Genomic DNA, 22,023 nt, shown 5'->3' on the forward strand with positions numbered 1-22,023 from the left:
GGTGATCGAACAGCATGTGTTGGCATTGCTCTCAAAACATCTAGAGAGCAACAACCTGCTGGAGGCCAATCAGGCAGGGTTCCGTGCTAATCATAGCACGGAACTAGTTATGCTATCAATCCTAGATGAACTGAGGAGTCGGGCTGATAAAAAAACACCGAGTGCCCTGGTACTATTAGATCTCTCCGCGGCTTTTGATACCGTGTGTCATGACCAACTTTTGTCGCGGTTGAGGTCTTTTGGTATCAGGGGCACAGCTCTCGCATGGCTTACATCTTTCCTGCAGGGCAGGACACAAAGAGTACAGCTGGGGGACATGCTTTCCACCTCCGCGCCCATCACCTGCGGGGTCCCACAGGGCTCTGCCTTGTCACCCCTACTCTTTAATATCTACCTACAGCCATTAATTGCACTCCTGAATAGGATGGACTGCCTAGTATATAACTACGCCGATGACACCCAGATAATCATCCGGCTGGATGACGGTCCAGGAGCGTCTTCCAGGCTGCAGGACATACTTAAAGCCACGGTTAACTGGATGTCTAAAAACTCCTTAAAAATTAACCCGGACAAGACGGAAGTGTTGCCCATTTCCATCACGGGCAACCCCTGGAACGAGAAATTCTGGCCGGTGGAGCTGGGTGTGCCACCGAAACCGGCGACCGCAGTTAAAAGTCTGGGCTTGTACGTGGATGAGAAACTCTCCATGGAAAAACAAGTCACTACGGTTGTGGGTATCTGTATTGGCCTGATGCGACAACTGAGAAAAATTTCAGCACTACTCTCATTCTCCACTTTGAGACATGTGGTTTCAGCCACAATCCTGGCTAGGCTGGACTACGGAAACTCCTTGTACATAGGGCTACCCCAGCGGCTGCTGGATAAGTTACAGGGGGTTCTGAATGACGCAGCCAGGTTGATCTACAAGAAACCCAGGACGGCCCATTTGTCCCCTCTGATGCAGGAGCTACATTGGCTCCCGATTCGGCAGAGGGTGGTATTCAAAGGATTGTGTATTGTACACAAGGCATTGTATGGTAAGGCACCAAAATATTTGAAATCTCGCCTATCCCCTTACACGCCGAGCAGGACTTTGCGCTCGTCGGATGCTACCTTCCTATCTCAATCCCGTTTTAAATTGGCTACGGTGGGGGGACGTGCTTTTTCCAATACACTCCCAGCTCTGTGGAATAAACTGGCCCCGGAACTAAGGAAGGAATGCAATTTGCTAGCCTTCAGAAAAAAATTGAAAACTGTTTTGTTTAAGCAAGCATGGAGTAGCCTTTAGGTGCACTGCTAATATCAAGTAACATGCCAAATCTCACTATGTAATCTGGACAATCAGCGCTTAGAGACCCCGGTGGTTATAACACGCTATATAAATTAAATAAATAAATAAATAAATAAAAAAAATTCCTCTTTCTATGTGTGCTGCAGAATTCAGCACACATAAAAAGAGTAAAAACGAGGAGAAATATTGATGTTTCTCCTCGTTGTGGAGGAGTACGTTTTTCCGCTGCCTCAGACTTACGATTTCTCGTAAATATGGGGCAGTGTCAAAAAGCCATGGATGTTGCTGGGAACGCCCCCAGCAACACCCATGGAACCCCTCTTTCATGCAGTTTCCTTTGTGAAGGAGGCACATATTCATAAGGCCATGAAAAGCCGAGTAACGTGGCTTTACGTGGCCTTATAAATATGCAAGTGGCACACTGCGCTACCGGGACATCAAAAAAGTGATGTTCTGGTGGCGCAATAGTGCCGATAGGGCCTCATAACCCACAGTGAATGCGTCACTAGCTCAAGCTACAATATTCACATTTATCTTGTGCGGAATCACTCTGAGAAAAAGTGCAGTGAGTGATTTCTACTGACTATGGATGAAGTAAGTCAAAAACACTCCTGTATGAGTCTGTGCACACAGGGTGAGATGCTGTAAAAGTCTCCTTGTGGAAAAAAACACTTTTTCCCTTAAACGTTTTGAAAGGCAGTAATTGTACAAAAAGGTGCAAAGCCATTCTCAGCCATGTTTATTTTGTTATCCTAGAGATAAGTAGAATGTAGGCTTAAACAAGTAGGAGGTTGAAGGTATGTTTCACCCCGGTGTTTCCAAAAGCAATATCGTTAATTACAGACGGATAAACACAAATAACATGGTTAAATATTAGCATCATCTAATGTCAAAAGCACGTCTATTTCAAGGCTTGTTTTTCTACTATGAACATAGGAATGGCCTCCCAACAAGCATTAACAAATCCAATAGCTTTGCTATAGTGCATTCACCGACACATTCACATATACACTGTCATATATTGCACATATTAGTGCACAGCAATAGACCGACATTTACCCCCCCCCCCACACACACACACAGACATTAATATGTCCACAGCAACCCTAAGCAAACACAGCTGGACCAACCTGCACACCAGCAAAAAGACATAGGGGCAGATTTATGAAGGCCTTGCGCCGCCGGTGCGTCATTTTTAACATGGGAAAAAGTGACGCACCGGCGGCGCAAGGCCTTCATAAATCTGCCCCATAAAACCACCAGAACATTCTGAACAACTGATAGGGAATCCGTGAACCATAAATGTAAGACCATAATATTTTAACAGAGATACATTTTTAAGGACCTCTTAAAAGGCATATGTAAACCATAACATAATTCTTGTTCAGGCAAGAAGTTCCATAGTGTGTATGTATGGGTGGGAAAGGCTTGACTATCCTCTCTTCTGCCCTTTGCGTCTTAGGTTCAACCAAGAGATTCTTACCACTGGATATCAGACGTCTGGGAAGTGATGAATCTTGTCAAGCAACTAGAAGGTGTTCCATACACTGACCTGTGCACTAGGATCAGAACTTAACCCTCACTTAATAGTGGGTCCTTAGTGATGGTCACTTCAAATATCCTGCCTGGTGCAAGCTGCTCGTGGCCGATAATATTCAGATGTGTTTGGTAGGTAGAGGGAGTCCGTTGCTCACTTTTTTTTCCAGGCACAGTTCAGCCTGTGTTTGCTTTTCTGTCATATTCAAAGGAGCTGAGCCTGGGTGTAATTCCTTTTCGCAGAATGGGATTAAGGTGAGCATACAGGGTGTAGTCAGTATAGCATTGGCAAGATGGCAAGCAGTAGTGATCATTGCATCACGTAGAGTATTCCGCAAAAAGACACCAAGGTCTATCAAACTTCCATTTCACCACATAAACCCATATATTCATTCATGAATTTACTCATTTACCATTGATCATTCAGTGCACTTATCTATATCAATGAACTCACCTGTTCATCTAGTCATACACTTACCTACTCATTCATTCATACATTCATTAACTAATCTATTCATGCGCTCAGTCCCTAAAGTATACATCTGTGGACCCACTCATCAATTCATTCACCTATTCACGTACTCTCTCACAAACAAAAACTCACTTTCCCTTTCAGTTACATACAATCATTGGCAACACCATGAAGAGTGGCCTTCTTAAGTGAAAGTGCATCCTCGTTGATTTGTGATTTTGTGTGCGTGGTTGTGTGGATTTGGGATTGGTTGAATAGAAAAAAGAGCTAAGGGATAGATGAATGAATAAATGGGTGAGAGTATGGATAACTGACTGGTTGCATGTTTAGGTGAGATGGAAAGAATATGTGAGCGAGTGACAGAGAGCCTCTATGTATGAACAGGAGAGTGAGAAGAGTTAGATCACTCGATGAACATATGAGCGCAAAGATAGATTAATGGGTAGGAAAATAAGTAAATGTGTAAATGCCACACACCTGATGGCTGCTCACTCACTTACCAATTCACCCACCTATCCACGCGCCCAATAACAGGTGTATAAATCTATTTCCATTTGGCAGCGTCTCTCTTTTAATAGGCTACAATACCTACAAAATATGTGGCTTCGTGACAAATGCCTTCTCCAAGGTGACCTTCCCAGTTACCTTCTAGATAATAGTGATCTCTTCCCAGCTCCTTGGTTAGAAGATGCCATTTAGGGACAAATTGCTGTTTCATCACACAAAAAATGACATTAATTCAGAAAAAACTATGAAATCAATGACTATTTATAACTTTGTCTTACCCCATTTGGACATTTTCCTGAAGGGATGCCATTAGATTGTTCATTGTTTCCAGGCACTACTTCAATCTGTCTCAGCGGCTCTCTTTCCTTTAAATGCAGAAATAAAATTCAATTTTGCTATAAAAAGCAGTTGTAGCTTTGGCTCATATACATGTCCACCTTACAATATAGTGTTCGAACATCAACATTGTTCAAGTTGCTACATTCTAGACCCAAAATGTGTGAATCCCCTTTTAGATTACACACACAATAAAACACAGTTACTATTTCTTATTTTTTCAGGGTATCTATAAGATGGCTTGTAACTTCACGGTCCAGGCTCCTCCTCTAGACTAAAGTGACTTTAGATTTCAAATCAAATTAAACTCAGCAAAATGCTTGAAGATCTAAACACATTCGATTAGTCATTACAGATCCTGGACTTATAAATGCCTCCAGCACCCCCTTTGCTCCTATTCTACCATCACTACGACTCTCAACTTTTTAAAACAGTCATACCACAGCATAAATGCTAAAAAGTATAGAAATCTGAACAGAACTGTTGTGCTTGTTTTTGTAGCTTGATTTGTTTCTCCAACATTGGTTCTCATCTATCTTTATGGGAACTATTACACATGAAATGGCCACGCCCCACATCCCAAACACCTCCATCAGGCTGCAGAAAATTTGGCAACACTTAGCCTCTGAAAATATAGCATGCAATCTACAGGACGCATCTGACAAATTCACTACAACCTGGAACCCAATTCTGGAGTATCTTAACCAAGGCATGAGAGGGCTCACTTACCCCAATTGGCTGGGAGCGTTGGGCCTGCTATCCCACAATAGATCACAGGCTGATGAAGACACGTGACACTATTAGGGGTGATGGCTACTTGCTTATTTTTATAATTAAGGCTGTAGTTTTGGGAGGGAGGTTTGGAGGCATATTAAATTACATTAATGGTGAACCAGTCAGTTATTCAGGTGGAAACTGAAATGGCCACGTCCTTCACTTTGAACAGTTTAAAACAAATGTGCTGGGGCTCAGACAAAAAGAATTCTGAAGAACATTTCTGTATTAACAATGATTATATTCAAATGTTTCCTGGTAATGTTTAAACACAAAATACTTAGACAGTTAACAGTTCTCCATTCGCAGCAATTAAAATGGAGAATCATTCTAAGCGCCAATTGTAATATAAGGTAACATAGCCAGGCACATGAAATGTGATACTACTAGTAGTAAGAAATCTATCTGACCTTGTTTAACTGACTTTTCTGCTTTCACGTAATTAGGTACCTACTTCACTTCTTATCTGTGCTCATCAAGCTCTCACATATGTATTACCTGTGGCAGCCTTAACGTTAAGCTATTTGTAATGTTTACAGTTTTCTCTTTAGGACCTTTTGGTGGGAATTACCCTGTTTATGACCACGGCCAAAAGCTTTGTTTGTTTGGTGAAGTTACATCTAGGTGCAACATTAGTCTTGAGTGATTGAGCTGTTCTGTGCTCCTGTTGCCCCCAGTTGACAGAAACTCCCCTGCTTGTCCTGCCTGTTTGTTTAGGAGGTTTTGAGGAATTTAGTTTGATAGGAGTTAAAGTTTCAATGTGTTCCTGCTAGGCTGCAGCAGTCAGGATCTCCCTTCTACTTTCTCTTGCTAGTGTTTGCCGGGCTAGACTCAGGGCTTGAGTCGGGGTATCACGCGGGTGGACGGTGTCCCCCACTTATTTTACCCGGAGCTCGATTACTGGAGCAAATGGAGCCACACATTCACTCTTTGTCCTCTCTGGGGCGAGATCGGAGCTCATTCAGAAAGCTGCTCACACGCTGACTTCTCTGATGCAATCGCATTTAAGGGGTGAGCGAGGGGAGGCAATGAGTCTGATGGTGCACGCCACCTTTCGTGACGTCACTTCCTATCTTGACATCAGCGTCCCCCCACTTCTTTTTTTAGGACTTGTGCCCTGGTTGGACTGCAGAGTTTGAACTGGGAGAATCCAAATGTGTCTGCCATGGAGCATCTCTAGAAGAATTCCCCCTCTCTCTAACTGCACAGACTGCAGATTGCTGCATGTGGTTGCTTGTGTTTCAGACCATCGCTTCTCAAGACTTATGTCTTTCATTATTCAGAGAAGCCCTCAATTCGAAATCCAGGGTAAGCCGCGATACCTCTAGACCTAATCACCATTTGCCTATTGTGCCCGAGATGCTAAGCTTCAGAAGAATTTTGGGGTGCACTATAACAATGAGGGTGGGATGGAGCTTGCTTTTCATTGCCTAAGTTGTGGAATACCGGGAAGTTCCCCTTCCTGCAATTCAAAAATATAATTGCGAGTTAGATTCACGTTATACAAAAAAACTTTGGACGCAGTGAAATCTCTGTCATCTGTTTGTTTGAAGTTCTTAATATGTATTGGCTACTGGAGGACACTGATGATCCTTCAAGGAATCTAGCAGGTGTGGCACAGCGGCCAGGGCGACTGACGCTGGAATCTGGGGATCACGGTTTGATCCCTGGTGCCGGCAGCAGATTAGCCCAGCATCATATGACTCTGGGCAACAGCTTGCTTAATCTTCCTGATGGCCCCCAGTGCCTGGAGACCCTTACGGGTGATTGTTCGCGCTTTACAAATGTGGATTACTCCCTCAGGTTACAAAGTCTCACTTGGTTCCAACACACAGGTCATGGACTCCAGAAGATGAGAACGTGTAACAAAGCCCAGTGGTAAGTGCATTTTCTAGTGGCTGGCAAAAGAGTAATAGATAGTAGGTTCAATCAGTTGCTCTACATTAATTTGTTCTCTTGTTACAAGACCATAGCAGCACACAGCATCCAACAAATGTGCTAATCAGGCCAGCATTTAATTGGCTCTTCTGTGACTCATATTACTTTAGACCAATCATAGTGTTTCACACAGCAAGTACAATGGTGGATACTTGAAACATATTGCATGTGTCCTTGTGAGTACTGTACTAGATCCAGATCATTTGGTTTCAATGTACCATACAATAGCATTGGCTTCGGGTATCAATATGCACAGATTAACTGCTGGTTCTTTCATCAAGAAGAGTGGCTTATGAGAGAAACCAGAGGTGTGTGGTTTTACACACAGCACATCAGCTTATATCCAAGTCTATTGTTTTATATAATCTTCAAACTCCTCTGCTGATTCAGTGCATTGGTACATGTAAAAAAAAAAATACTGGTGTGTATGCATAACAAAATTGTGTGCATGCACAATGTTTTGGTTTGTAAGCACACTGCAGTGATTTATCCTCATATTGTAATGATTCATAGACATAACACTGTAGTTGACATATATGCTCCACTATTGTGTACATAATATACAAGTGTATAAGGTGTATCGTACTGGTTTATACTCATGGGGGAATATTTACCAATATGTCACGCAGCGCAGTTCTGCAAGTCACCTTTCTGCGCTGCGTGACAGGGAATGAATGAGCTGTATAAAACATAATACGGCACATTTCTGCCTTTTCCCAGTGCTGGTGCACAATGTGCTGCCTTCTGCCAACGCTGGCACTCTAGTAATACGGCACATTTCTGCCTTTTCCCAGTGCTGGTGCACAATGTGCTGCCTTCTGCCAACGCTGGCACTCTAGCACCATGGTGCAAAGGTGCCTGCATTGTAAGCAGGATTGTTTTTTGTTCCCCGAGGCATTTTCTTCTTTCTTTGCAGCACACATGGAAAGATGAATAAATGAGGAGAAATAAACATATTTCTCCTCTTTACGCCTCACCTTTGCAGGCGTATGGATTTGACCATTCCCCAGGTTTACATCACTTTGTAAATCTAGGGCAACATCAAATTCCATGGGTGTTCCATGGGAAAACCCACTGCAATGCACATGGAATGCCTCACGGGCACAGTCAGGTCAAGTCAATTTTTATTGTATAAAATTATTAAAAATTATTACAAAATGCATTTTGATCATCATAGAACATACAACACTTATATAATGTTAACTATTAGAGACTGTTAGCCATATGAAAAATAAATATCATGTGTTTCAATTTGATACTATGATTCCCTGTTCAGCTTGCTGTAAGAGGGATTGGGCTTTCATCATGTATTTAACCCCCCTGCAGGCCAACATAGGAGATGATCCATCTAGCCATCGAATTACAGCTTGCCTACATGTTCGAATGTTCAATTTGTTAAAAATGTTCTTTAAAAGCCGTCTCCTCAAATCCTTAAGCACCGGGCAAACACATAGTAAGTGGGTTAATGTTTCATTCTGATATCCACATAGACGACAATGAGGGTCAGTGTGACAATTTTTCCAGGATGGTAACAGATCCTTTGAAAACTGTAAGCCTAGTCGATGTTTTATATATCTTTGTTTTAGGGAACTATTGAAGTGGCTTTCCAGATAGGTCTGTGGCTTTATCCCGGAAAATGAGTTTATCACAGTCCACCCGTGTCGTCGTTTTGCGGTACTTGTTTTGTATTCCAGATAAGATTCCCATTTGACCGCTTTGTTTACTATTTTGTCAAAAGTATATCTATCTGGCCTCGTGTCCCAAATTTCTTCAATTCCTATACAGTTCAGGGATTGGGTCAGGAAACCTCCCCAACTGTTCGGCACGTGCAGTTTCTGCTGGGTATCGATTTCTTTCCAGCACAGGTTGTCCAATGAGCCGTCTTCTGACATTCGTGTTTTGTGACAGAGTTTTACAAAGGTTCCCATACTGCGAAACTTCTGATTCAGAAGACCAAATTCTAGACGAACCTGCGCCGGTGCTGACGATTTTGGGAGGTTTAGGACTGCCTTGTATACCTTTGTTTGTAAGCTATTTAACAGCCCTGATTCTTTGCCACACCAGGTGGCCAATGCGTATGATAAAGTGGGTAGGGTTTGTGCTTTTAGCACTTTCAGCAGGTGTGTATAATTTGGACAACTTAGTTTTTTTTGTAGTTGCCGATATGCGTAGATCAGGGACTGTGCTTTAGCTTTTAGATCGATTTTGTGTTCTTTGTTCGTCTGTCCTCGCCCCAACTTCAGACCTAGGTACTTGTATGATGTTTCCTCCTTTATTGGGGTATTATTTGCGTACCATTTGAATGTTGGCTTTTTTGGATCCACGATGCGGACCACTTTGGTTTTGTCTTTATTCAGTTCCAAACATTTGTGTTGCAAATAGGTTACCAAGTTGTTAATCGACCTTTACAAGCCTATTGGCGTTTGACTCAGAACGACAATGTCATCCGCATACTGCAGGAAGGGGATAGGAATGTTTGACAAATAGGGTGGATGGCATTCCCCGACCTCCATGTGACTGACAATGTCTGCCATGTAGAGGTTGAATAAACTTGGGGCCAGTACACAGCATTGTTTTAAGCCTTGTTGTGTTCTAATTTCGGCCGTTACGCTGCTACAGTCTCCCAATTTTACTCTAGCCCAGGTGTTACTATACAAGGCTATAATAGCCTCCAGTAGCTTCTTCGGGATACCCCATGATCTTAATTTTTCCCATAGGCGGGTTCTGTTCACTCTGTCAAAGGCTGCTCGCAGGTCTATAAAGCAAGTGTACAGTCTCGTCTTCCTTTTTTCAGCTTTTTCCTTTAGGAGAGCCAGGGTTATCAAGTTTGTTAGTGTGCCGGTCCTTTGCCGGAAGCCAGTTTGAAACATGGGTATTATATTCGTGTCTTCCATCCAGTCTTGGAGAAGTGATAGTAAGCATGACCCATATAATTTTACCTCAACATCCATCAGCGAAATCAGCCTATAGTTTCCTGGCTCATTATGGTCACCTTGTTTGAAAATGGGGTGGATTATACTCCCGTTCCAGGATCTTGGCAGTTTATTCTGGTTGTAAATTGAATTAAAGAATGGCGTCAAGTATTCTGCCCAGAATTCAGGTGAATGTTTGAAGATAGAGTTTGGAAGCCCGTTAGGACCCGCTGCACCCTCTTTTTTCAGGCGGTTTATTTTAGCTTTCAGCTGATCTGTTGTTACTAGGGTACAGAGTTAGGCGGCGCAGCGATTTGCACTGCGTTGCCTTACTCATGATTTACGAAGCCACTCAAAGCCACGCAGGACGGCTTTGTGTGGCTTCCTAAATCATGATGAGAGCCCTGTGTCATGCTTGTACCACTTTGTGTGGTGCAAAAGTGACGCAGGGCTCTTATAAATAAGTCCCATAATACATTGGCTCATCCCAATTATGTACTTGTTTGTATGTGTAGTATTTTGGGTTACTTGTACAATGTTTTGATTTGAATGTGTTATATGCTGAAATGAAAGTATTTGCATGCATAACCTACAGGCTAAATGAATGGCATGCCGACTTGCATTGAAAATGTAGCAGTAGCTGTATTATGGTAGCACCCCCTCCCCCCCCCACCCTTCATGGGAAAAAAATAAATTGGCTTGCAAACACAATACACACGTTTGTTAAACAATATATTGTTTTCTAATCATCAATAAATGGCAACAAGAATTAAAATTCGTCAAGATGTAGTGCACTGCAACCCTTAAGTATCAGAAATATCTCTCCGTATTTAGGATGCCTGCTAAAATTTCTGAATGACCATCCAAACAGGAATCCCTGTTTGATCAATTTAGTATTGAATATAGCTTTGTGTATGGACAGCATTCTGGTGTGGGTAGTGCACTTGCCACATTATTTTTAGATGCTCCCTGAATTCCTTCCAGGTGTCTTTCACACACTATCAAGTGATACTAGGAATCTATTAAACTCTCTATTGTGTGACTGAGAAGCACTCATCAAGTCAACGTAATTAGGAGAAGTAAGCCTCATCTACCCCAGTGCTCTGCATAGTGTGCATCTATGCAAGACAGATGGACAAATCTACATCTTGGGTAGATTGTTGTTTATGTAATTTCTCCAAATAATCAAAATGGGATTTACTTCCAAAGAATTCCCAAAGATCATGTTGGTTTTGATTGATTACTCACTTCCAGACCTCAGCTACTTTTGGAGTGATCCACAAAAATGGTGCAGAGTGGAATAATATTATCCGTGCAAGGTCATTGTCAATTGTAGAATAAGACATGCTATATAGGTCCTGGTAACATTTTTGATTAACAATTCTTTTATTTAATTTAATTATTTGATTCTTGGTATTTTTCAAAACAAAAGTCTAGCGCCACAGAACACCAGTGCAATTTACAGAGAACATTTTTATTGCAGAAGGACCATCTCTAACATTAGTGCACTTCTTTTTGGATGATTCAGAGTGTGGTCCCCTACTCTTTTCTTTTACCACTATTTAGAGCTATCTGCTGTCTGCTTGGTTGGCCTCTCGTTTCACATAAATCCCTTAATAACTAAGCCCTTGCTTGCTTTATTTTCATTGACATCTGTTCTCTCCCTTGTTTTCTTCCATTCTTCCTCTTCTGCTCAAAACGAATGTGCCATTTTTAACTAATAACTTTCATGGATTGCTGACATAATATCAATGCATACAATATTGAAAAACATAAATATAAAAATCTAAATATGGCTATTAAAAATATCAAGTGCCTGTACTTAACTACTTAAATACTTAACAAGCATCGAGAACACAAATATCATTGTTAAAAATATATTTTTAACTATATCGAAAACAAAAATATTGGATACAAAAATACCATCAACTTTAAATAGAAATATTATATTTCAAAAATATTGATTCACACAATATTGATTCAATATTATTGTCCACATAATTGAATAATCACTAACAATTTTGTACATAAAACAATTACTTCAAATAAAGCCAAAATAGGTTATGCACATACTTAAATTGAATAAAAATATATCACATCAACAAAATCTTAACTATTCTCTCTAAAACCATATACAACTAAAATCACAACAAGATCACCAAAAAGATTATAACATGAACTACAAAACATTTAAATTACAACCTAAATACATTATACATCAAAAATAATACCTAAATTAGTGTTTACTATAAAAGGACTTAACACATTTAAAATAATAAAACTAAAACTAAGGCAACCGATAAAATGAACTATAAACAACTTTACCCAATAACATCAAATAATTAAATCAACAATATAAAATCACACAAATGTATACAACTGATAACTTCACAAATGACAAACTCTGAAAGATGAGGAAACTCTGCCGAATGCTCTCACCAGACCATTGCAGAAGAAAAATACACGTTTTAAAAACTACCTAACCACACGAGTAAAACTTATATTTAAACTAAAAGGTCATTCTTATTAAACTTAAAAATGTTAAATAACAAATATTTAATAAAATACTCGCCAACTTCTATATCTTGATACAGACTTGCTACAAGAAAAACCCATGCCCTGAAAGCGATAAACTGAGAGAAAATAACAACTATTACAAACCCGCACAAAGTTAGTAGAAAGTAAGTATAGATAAATGAACACAAAGCTATAAACTCACCCAAATAGTGAGCAAAAATAAACCTCTGCAAACTACCAAGAAATACAAATTTAAAAAGAAACGTAATATGTTTTTCATCCAATAGAAAAGAAAGCACCTGCACCACATCAGAACACCCCAATAGAAGAGCTACAATACTGTGTGAAACATCTAAATAGGGGACTGCAACCTTTTCTGAAGTGAGAGCTACTTTTGATCAATAAAAATCATCATGAGCTACTGAAGGCTAAACAACTCAAGCATTGTTACCAGACACCCCCACCCCAAGCTTCATTGACTTTAAGTCTAATGTCCATAGAGCCAGATACTATGACTTAAATACATTCTTTGACTAGGGGCACTATGACAGGGCTGCCATGTGTATCAGTGAGAATGTGGTCTTTGGGTATGTATGAGCATGTGTATGGGATATATGTGTATGGGTGACTGAGAGCCTGTGTTGTATGTACTTGTGGCTCAGGACATTCCTTTCACCATATGTGGCACCACTACATGTTTAGCACAAGCAGACAACCATTTTTTTCTTTTATGGGAGAAATGTAATGTGCCGAAAATTGTTCTGCAAAAATGTGCATAAGATACAACATTTGTCTGCACTTTAAAGTTCTCTTCTTTAAAAAAAAAGACAGTATTTTCAGTTATGCATATAGCACAGTGTCTACCAGTCACTGGGAGCAAGAGGCCTGCTGTTTGTAAATGCAACACTTTGAAATGGAAAAAAGTAAAAAGAAGAGTTAACTTTATCATTAAGGTAACTTCTCATTTTAATTTTCTCCCATTTAAAAGCATTCAGAAGACTTTTGTTTTTAGTTTTATATAGCGGGAACTAGACCGAAGGTATCACAGCACTTTACATGAGCACCAGTTGCATTACAGATAACACATTCATTTTGTTAAGCACGGAGAGATTAAGCGATTTGCCCAGAATCACAGGAGGTTGAGCATCCCTGCCGAGACTCAAACCCAGTTCCCCAGCTCCGAGGTCGACTGCTCTAGCTGTTAGGCCACACCCGCTCCCCTTGGTGACAAGGACTTTTATTAAAGAGTTCAATACCTCCGTTTTGCTGGATGAGGCTAGACAGTGTTGGTGGGCATCCACCCAGTGGATGTACAAATATGATCACAAACATGGAAAATGCCTGCATTGGTTAGCTACTGGGGAATGTGATCATGGATAGTTCCTGGCATCAGGGATGGGAACTTCACAGTATGCCATCAGTGGTCAGGGTATATTAGAGGTTTTCGCCGCCTATTTTCAGGCAGTGTTTGCCCACCACACATGACCCAAGCTGGAGTGCACCAAACCACTTCTTCAGGGTATACACTTATCCATATTCCTTGTGCTCCAGAGAGCTGACTTGAAGAAAGCCATTATGGTAGATAAGATAGAGGCCGCTACACAAGATTTGAACACCGGTAGAACCCTGAGGTCAGATGGCTTTGTAATGGAATAATATCAATGTTATCATTCCCTGCTTACGTCCCATTTGATTAACCATTACACTGAAGCAATACAGCGGGTTTCTTTCCTCCACAGCTAGACGTGGCCACCACAGTGGTCCTCCTCAAGAAGGGGCAGCCCTCTGACGCTTGCGCCTCCTATCAGCACATTTTGTTTGTAAATGCTTATTGAAGGTGTTAAAAAACACAGATTAATGACAAACTGCAGCATCCCAACTGCATCCAACATGTTAATGTGGTGCTCGATCACTGTCACAAACCCTAGTGCGCTCTTGCTAGTCGATTTCAAGAAAGCATTTGACACAGTGGATTGATCTTATCTGGACCTGGTTCTGCATTACAAGGGTTTTGGCCCGGGATATCTCAAAATGCTTTGGCTCATTTACAAGAAGCCCCCCGCTAAGGTCTTAAGTAATGGAGCTCTGTCTAACCCCTTTCCAATACGCAGAGGCACACAGCAGGGATGCCTCTCTCCCCCTTTCTCTTTGCCTTGGTGTGGAATGCTTGGCCCAAATTATCCATAACAATGCACAGATGTTGGGGTCGAGGGTCGAGATGTGCTCTTCTTTTTGCCGCATCCGCAGCTGTCAGGGCATTGGATCCTTAATATTTTGGGGTGTTTGAGGAGGCCTCAAGCCTCCACACTAATTGGCAAAAGTCTCTCCTGGTGCCGCTGTGGGGAACATGGTAGCGGTCAGCTGGCTGCACACTATACCAGTCCCAGAGTTTAAAATATTTGGGGATCTACATATCGATCCTGCCGGAGGTTTCACACACCCTTAATTTGACTTGGGACAGATGCTGTCAGGCAACGTTCGATGGGGGGACCGAGTTGTCAGACATCAATGGTTGGAGTAACCCAGCTTACTGTGGGGAATTGGCCTCATTGGACCTGAACAGGGCCCTAGGATACCTCTAGGGGAGCCTCAGTCCCACACGTCCATAAACACAGTGATTTTCTCCTCGCGGGGGGCGGGGGGGTGGGGCAGGGTGGGTGCTTCGGTTCACAAATTGGGACCATAAGTTTATGCAGCAGACCCCTCTGTGGAGCGGGCATTGACTGCGCCACTCTGCCCAGCTGGAGAGTTTCAGACAATGGGACAGGATTAGCATCTCGACCTAGGGCGACGTTTCCATAAGTACCTGCAGGTCAGGCATCCACTTGCCACCCACTTCGAGCCGCTCACCCCTACCTGAATATAATCCGTGGAGGAGCACTTGCTGTTGGGCAGCACTGTCCATGGTGGCATGTTGAAAAAAATCTATTGCTCCCTCAAAAATGTTGGTTGGCTCAACTCCACATTTTCTGAAGTTGCCCCACCTAAAATGTGTAACTCAAACAGAATGGTACCCTCAGCACCCTGGTTTTCTGAGGCACATAGGCTAGAGACAAAAGCCTGCAGGAGACAAGAAAGATGCTGGCGCAGGCATTACGATATTCAGGAGAAATTCACCTAGACTACAAAAGTAAAAACATCTTTTAACTTGAGAAAAAAGCAACTACTATACCCAGCAACAAAAATCAACTAAAGTCTCCTTTGGTTCCAGCAACAGTGCAGTTGCTTCTAGCCAAGATGCCTGTGACAGCTTGGCTTTCAGCTTCAGAGAAAAAGTCGATTTTATTTCTCCAAAACTCCGACAACTCCTTAAGGTAGAGGTCAACAACGGCACCCCTTATGAAAAACCATCCCATGCTCCTTTCACCGAATTCATCCCTACAACCCCTGATTTCATTGCGTCTCCTTAACAGCTCAAACTCTGGCTCTCCACAAGACCCTCCCCCTACCAGCATACTCAAACTGCCACCTGAAGTGAAAGCAATCAACCTCTGAGCCATCGATATCATGATCTCCAAAGGAGTTTTTCCTTCAATCTGGAAAAAAGCCTCTAGTCTCCCATTAATAGGGACACCCAGCCTTAATCCAACAGACCCAACAATTACATGATGAAGCATGTCCCAAATTTGTGAATTAGGAAAGATTGTATTCACTTAGCACGTGCCACCACTGAAAGACACATTCCTACCTCCTTTTGTGTGTTATAGACTGAATTAGTAGTATCAGCCTTCAACAACGATCCTAAGGTGTCTTGCTTCCAGGACAGTATGAGAGCAATCAGTTCATAGATGAGTGACCACTGTGTAAAGCTTAGATCAGGAAAAACTGAGGTGATAACCTTTGGCAATCTTTGTCTCGCCTGGTTCTCTTCCTTGTTGCTGGCTGAGTTAGGTCTTTCCCCCACTCCGGTGCTCAAGTCTAAAAACGTGGACGTACTCATTGATAACAAGCAACTATACAACTATAGCCATCTGGTGTTGGCTGTCGTTTCCTCATCCTTTCACACCCTCAGGATGATTAGTACAATTCCTCCCTACATTCCAGCAAACACCAAAAAACAGTTATCACCACCCTGGTACTATCTAAAATAGACTATTGTAATGGCCTTTACATAGACCTGCTTTAAAAACATACTAACAAACTTCAGACAGTACAAAAGGCTACAGCCAGAATGACTCTAGGTTTGCCTAAATTCCCTTCAATTTCCACAGGAATCTGGAAGCTTCACTGGCTTCCCTTGAGCGGTCACATTAAAAGTCAAAGTACTTAGCAGTGATCATAAGGCACTGCACAATTCTAGCCCTGAGTTTCTCAGACATAATACACCCCTAGCAGTTCTGTGCCCCCCGGGCGCCAAAACTCTCACAACCTACAGATTTAGGAAATCTAACAGGGGTGTAAGAAGCTTTCTCACAGGTACAACTAAACTCTGGAACAACATGCCCCTCATATCAGAGCCATCCCCACCTTACTTTCCTTTAGGAAAGAACTTAAAACATGGCTTTTCAGAAATTTAGGACCTTCAGTTTGGGTTCAAGTCTAGCTAGCACAAAGACACCTTAGGGTAAATGTGCACTCTATAGATTTTAATTAATAACATAAACAATGCCCCCTACATGTTTGGGCCCCTGAGGCAGAAATGGGAGGTTTGAGTGGGGAAACTTGAGAACACAGACTAGAGGGATGCTCACATGGCCCGAGCGGTTGTTATATCCTTCAGACTGCAACCTGTCCAATTGAACGACCTCCACATTTCATACCTCACCCCTGGCGCCTTTAGCTGCTGGAAGACTCCCTAAGCATCAATGCTTCTGCTGCGCACACCCCGAGGCGGACTTCTTTCACATGGTCTGGCAGTAGCCAAACATTGTATCATACTGGGAGGCGCATTCAGTGGCGGCTCCTCCACTAAGGCGGAGGAGCATCGCCCCACTGCTTTAAGAGCAGTGCAGCAGAAAAATAATATAATAAAAACCTGGTTATTATCATTTTATTTTTCACTATGGCATGGGTTAGGGCGGGGCTGGGGTTTTGGGGGGGAGTGGTGTACCCACTCCAAGTGTGCATGACTGCTTGGCCGGACCTCTAAGGCCGGCTAAACATTCCTGGGCACTTTACATCTTCCCCACCAGGCTTGCTTTACACAGCCTAGTGAGGGACATGCAAAGCCTTACAGTCTCCTTCTGAGCACCGAACCACGGGGCTCAGACCAATCACAGTTCTGCATTGCAGCATTGTCCTTGACTTAGGGGAGGGAGAAGGTGTGCTTCCTGCTTTCTTTCACTACAGAAGTAGAGGAAAAGGCGGCTGAAGGAACTGAAGGGGAGAGATGGCCGGTAGCAAAAGGTACGTGGATTTTAAAAAACAAATGGGGTTCTCCAAGCCGTCCACCACTGCAAGTATTGCAGATACGATAACACAAGTACTGGGGAGGCTTATTGACATTACACTCAGGATGGGTCTTTTGGGGAGCAGGCATTGATTGGTGTGGCTTTGGTCATAGCTAACCATGATATCGCATGCCACCGGAGCTCCCCAATTCCACCTAAAATCTCAAAATTGCGGAAGGACATGGATTGGTGTTCCCAATTAGAGGAGATCATTTACAGTGGAGGAGTGTGGCTCAATGGTTAGAGCGGCAGACCCTGATGCAGAGTTCTGGCCAGGGACCAGGGTTCGATTCCCGCCTCAGCGGGGTCTCGGGCTCAATTTCCTCGGACATGTTAATTCTCGCCTCGGTGCCTATTCTAATCACAGGCCCCACGCTGAAACTCTGGGCAATAGCTTGCTTAGCCTCCACACCGGCCCCAACAGCGCTAAGGATGCCTGGCTTCACCCTGGGGGTGCCCAGGAGTGGACACTTCACAGGGAAAGCCAGGAGGGGTTCCACAGCGGTATGAGTATCAGCGCCAGGAAGCCGAATAGGCGACACCGCAAGGTGACCGTCTGGTGACAGTGCGCTCTACAAGTACCATGACATTTACATTTACATTTACAGGGTGCAGTTTGCCCACAGAAACATTCCTGAGGTGGGCAAATTGTAGGATTACTATGGACTGCAGAACGCCATTGCAATCTAGGAGGCTCAGATGGACACCTCTATAGCCATTGCGGTAGCACTGGAGAGGGAAGACGGCGGAGGGGGAGTACACCTTCGTGTTTGTGTTTGTTAAAAATGGCAATAAAATGTGTTCATGAAAAAAAAATCTATACCCATTTAGGAAAGGTGTTGGATACTAAGATGTGACATTTACTATTCCCACTACAATATATACCAATTTGAGGAAGGTGCTGTGCACTAAATGGTTGACATTTACTATTCCCATTCCAATCCAGCCATTTTGAGGATGATTTTGTACACTAAAGGGGTGTAATGTACTATTCCTACTCCAATCTATACCATTTCACAAAAGGTGTTGGACAATAAAGAGGTGACATTTACTATTCCCACTCTAATTTATACCAATTTGCTGAACGTGTTGGAAAAGGGTTGATATTTACTATTCCCACTCCAATCCAACCATATTGGGAAAGGTATTGGACTGTAGAGGGGTGACATTTACTATTCCCACTCCAATCCAACAATATTGGGGAAGGTGTTGGACACTAAAAGGGTGACATTTACTATGTCCACTCAAATCCAACAATATTGGGGAAGGTGTTGGACACTAAAAGGGTGACATTTACTATGTCCACTCTAATCAATACCAGTTTGAGGAAGGTGTTGAACACTAAAGGGCTGACATTTACTATTCCCACTCCAATCTAAACCAATCTGGAAAAGGCGTTGGACACTAAAAGGGTGACATTTACTAATCCCACTTCTATATAACCATATTGGACATTGAACTTTAAAAGGATGACCCAGTCAAATATAAGTCTATTTGAAAAAGGAGTTTGACGCTAAAGAGGTGGAATTTACAATATCTACTTCAGTATAAAACATTTCAAAGTATTACAATTTAAACAATTAAAATGCACAATCAGTACTCCATATGTACACACATTTTTTAAACTATAAAATTAAATACATTTTATTATAAAAAACAAACTAACCTAAACTACAAACTTATATATATATATATAAAATATTGTTATCACTATTATTAGTTAAAATGTTTGCCTTTTTTTGTACCATTCCTAAAGTATAAAATGACAACTAAACTATTATTCTAAAATCAACACTCAGAAATTAAAAAATAATTAATCCATTTTTCAAACTAAAAATATATTTTTTAAATACAATCGCATTTTTTTTAAACAAATCAAATTTTTCAACAATTTAAAATTGGCATAAAATATTTGTAAATATTTAATTTTACGAACTTTTTGCGATTATTGTCTGAAATTTTGTATGCTTGTTCGATTAATTAAAATGGTTATATGTGGGCGGCAGTGTTAAACTGTTGCCCATAATAGGAATTACCAACAATCTTAATAATAGCCTTGTAAAATATTATAGCAAACAATAGTAAATATTTTTTTTTAAAAGAGCACAATACCTCATTAACAATATTTAAGAATCAATTTTTAAGATGGTAGAATAAAATAAGAAAATAAAAATTAGCAGGTTTGTGCTCCAAAAAATAAGCCTAAAATCACTAGAGGGATAGGTTGGAAAGTGCAATGTGCTGACTAGTTGTCCCCTGTGCGATTGTGGGGCTTGAGATGCTTAGTAAATCAGAGTATGCCTCTCAACTGAACTAGTGTCTTAACGCTGCTCTGGGCCTACAAAGATAGTTCAGGGTGATGCATAATTCGGAACAATCTGTTATGGAACCGTAGTGCGAGAAGCTAGGAGGAATTCACATATGGCTCTTTCAATGAGGATTCCCATTCTGAAGGACAGTTACTCAATGCTTCGATGTTCTTTGCCCTGGATGTCACAGTTCTTGTTCGTTCTCGTCCTTCTGCTGGACTGTGTTCATCCTAGTTTTCCTGTCGACTTGGTTGGTGACTTGGCTCTGCCATAGCCCTGGGGAGATGGTAAAGGATGATGGATAGTGATGGAGCAAGGATTCGCACGTACAGCGACTTGCTTGAACTCATGAACCTCAAATTACCCTAATAGTATTAATCAACTTGTTTGTCTTATTAATTTACCCTTTATTCTGACATTGGGGTCTCCCAGTGAAGCTTGCCTATGTGTTTTCTAATCGTAATACGCTTGCTACTAAGATGGCTGCTGCTACGCGGGAAATTTCTTCTGCGCATGCGTCGGTCATACCCATGTGACGTGACGTACTAGCAGTTCTGGCGGGAATCTCTTTGCACTTGCGCAGTAGAGTTAAAATGGCTGCTTTATGTTCTCACATGCCTGAAGCTTGCATTGCTGCTTTTGCTATGCTGTTTGTTCTGCATTAATCATAATGCTATAGTTATTATAAAGTAAGGGGAGTAGTATAGAGATTCATGGTATACAGTGCATTTATTCTTTCTGTGTTTTAAAACTGTTTCTATTTACTTTTCATGTATCGTAAATCCTTGGGCATGAGGGACGGGAATACTCCATGTTGAAAATCCCTTCTGCGCATGACAGTCTTCAGCAGAGGATGAACTCTGTGACATTGAACCCGCGCCAACACAGAAGTCCAAGCCAGAATGCGCCTGGGAAGAGGCAATTTCACCTAGAAGCTGAATTGTACCAAATGTATTACAATGTATAAATTAATAAATTCACCATTGTTACGTGTAAAGAACATGTCATGGGAACCTGAAATTCAAGGGGCGGTCTTGAGAATGCAAATAATGGGCTTGAGAAAGTCAAATCCTAGGAAGTGTGATGACCTGTCCTCTGCCTTGTCCAATCGAAATTGGGGATCCTTACACTTGCAACATTTAGGGGGGTGGGACACTGACACGAAAACAGTATAACTAGCCTAGGTTTAGCTAGAGAAATTGTCCGACTTGTCCGAATAGCTGACCTTTCACTGACCCAACGCACTCAATAGCTGATCGAGAAACAGGGGTGCTGCGCAGTACTCTGTCACACAGACTCACAGACCCATTCAGGGTTTTGAGAACCTTAAGTGCTGGCGAAGCACTTTGCTGGGGGAAATCGAGAACCCAATTGGGGTTTTGACTGATAGCTGCAGAGAAGGTGTAGCGCAGGCGTTGCAACTGAACTGCGGGTGCTGGTCTCAACTTTGGTGGTCCCTTCCTGGTCCTAATCTGTTTTCCGGTTTCCATTCTGCACCTGCTGGCCTACTGGCGGCTGCATTCTTTGGGGTTTCTTCTGTCCTTAACTGACCCGTGGCCAGGGTTGGTCTCCACACCGTTCTAGGTAAATATAAACCTGTGAGGGAAACACACTTGCATCCTTTCTCCTTATTTTTTCCTGAAATCTTGCTAAAATCGTAATTGCATATGTTCCTTTTCTTTACCCTTCCCTTGTGACAAATTACTGAAGTCGTGAAAGTGCCTTTATTGCATGTTCCTATTTTCCCTTTTCCTTATAGGTTGGATATTAAGTACTGTCTCTGAATAAATAGATGTTCCTTCTCTTTACCCTCCCTTTACTGAACCAAAGAGATTATTCCTGAATTGTTAGCATGTTCCATTTTTTCCTTCCCCTTAGTTGTATGGATATTCCTATTATCGTCATTTCACATTGAGTTCCTTTTCTCTTATCCACTTCATTAACAGTGATAAATTTGACATTCTAGCATGCTCCTTATTTCCCGTCCTTTAGAAACACCTTTCTAAATAAAGATTTTGTGAGTACATTATAGTGTGTTCCC

General features: G+C 41.9%; 1 protein-coding gene across 1 annotated transcript in view; it reads right to left on the reverse strand.

Moving 5' to 3' along the window:
* The window catches only part of C8H3orf52 (chromosome 8 C3orf52 homolog), a 175,946-nt gene that overhangs the window by 88,271 nt on the left and 65,652 nt on the right, over positions 1-22,023 (reverse strand). The window contains exon 2 of the mRNA XM_078658338.1: positions 4,085-4,171. Within this exon, the coding sequence (XP_078514464.1) occupies positions 4,085-4,171 (87 nt within the window). The remainder of the gene's footprint in view (positions 1-4,084; positions 4,172-22,023) is intronic.

The sequence above is a fragment of the Lissotriton helveticus genome, chromosome 8 (genome assembly GCF_964261635.1).
Source record: "Lissotriton helveticus chromosome 8, aLisHel1.1, whole genome shotgun sequence".
In the NCBI taxonomy this organism is placed as follows: Eukaryota; Metazoa; Chordata; class Amphibia; order Caudata; family Salamandridae; genus Lissotriton; species Lissotriton helveticus.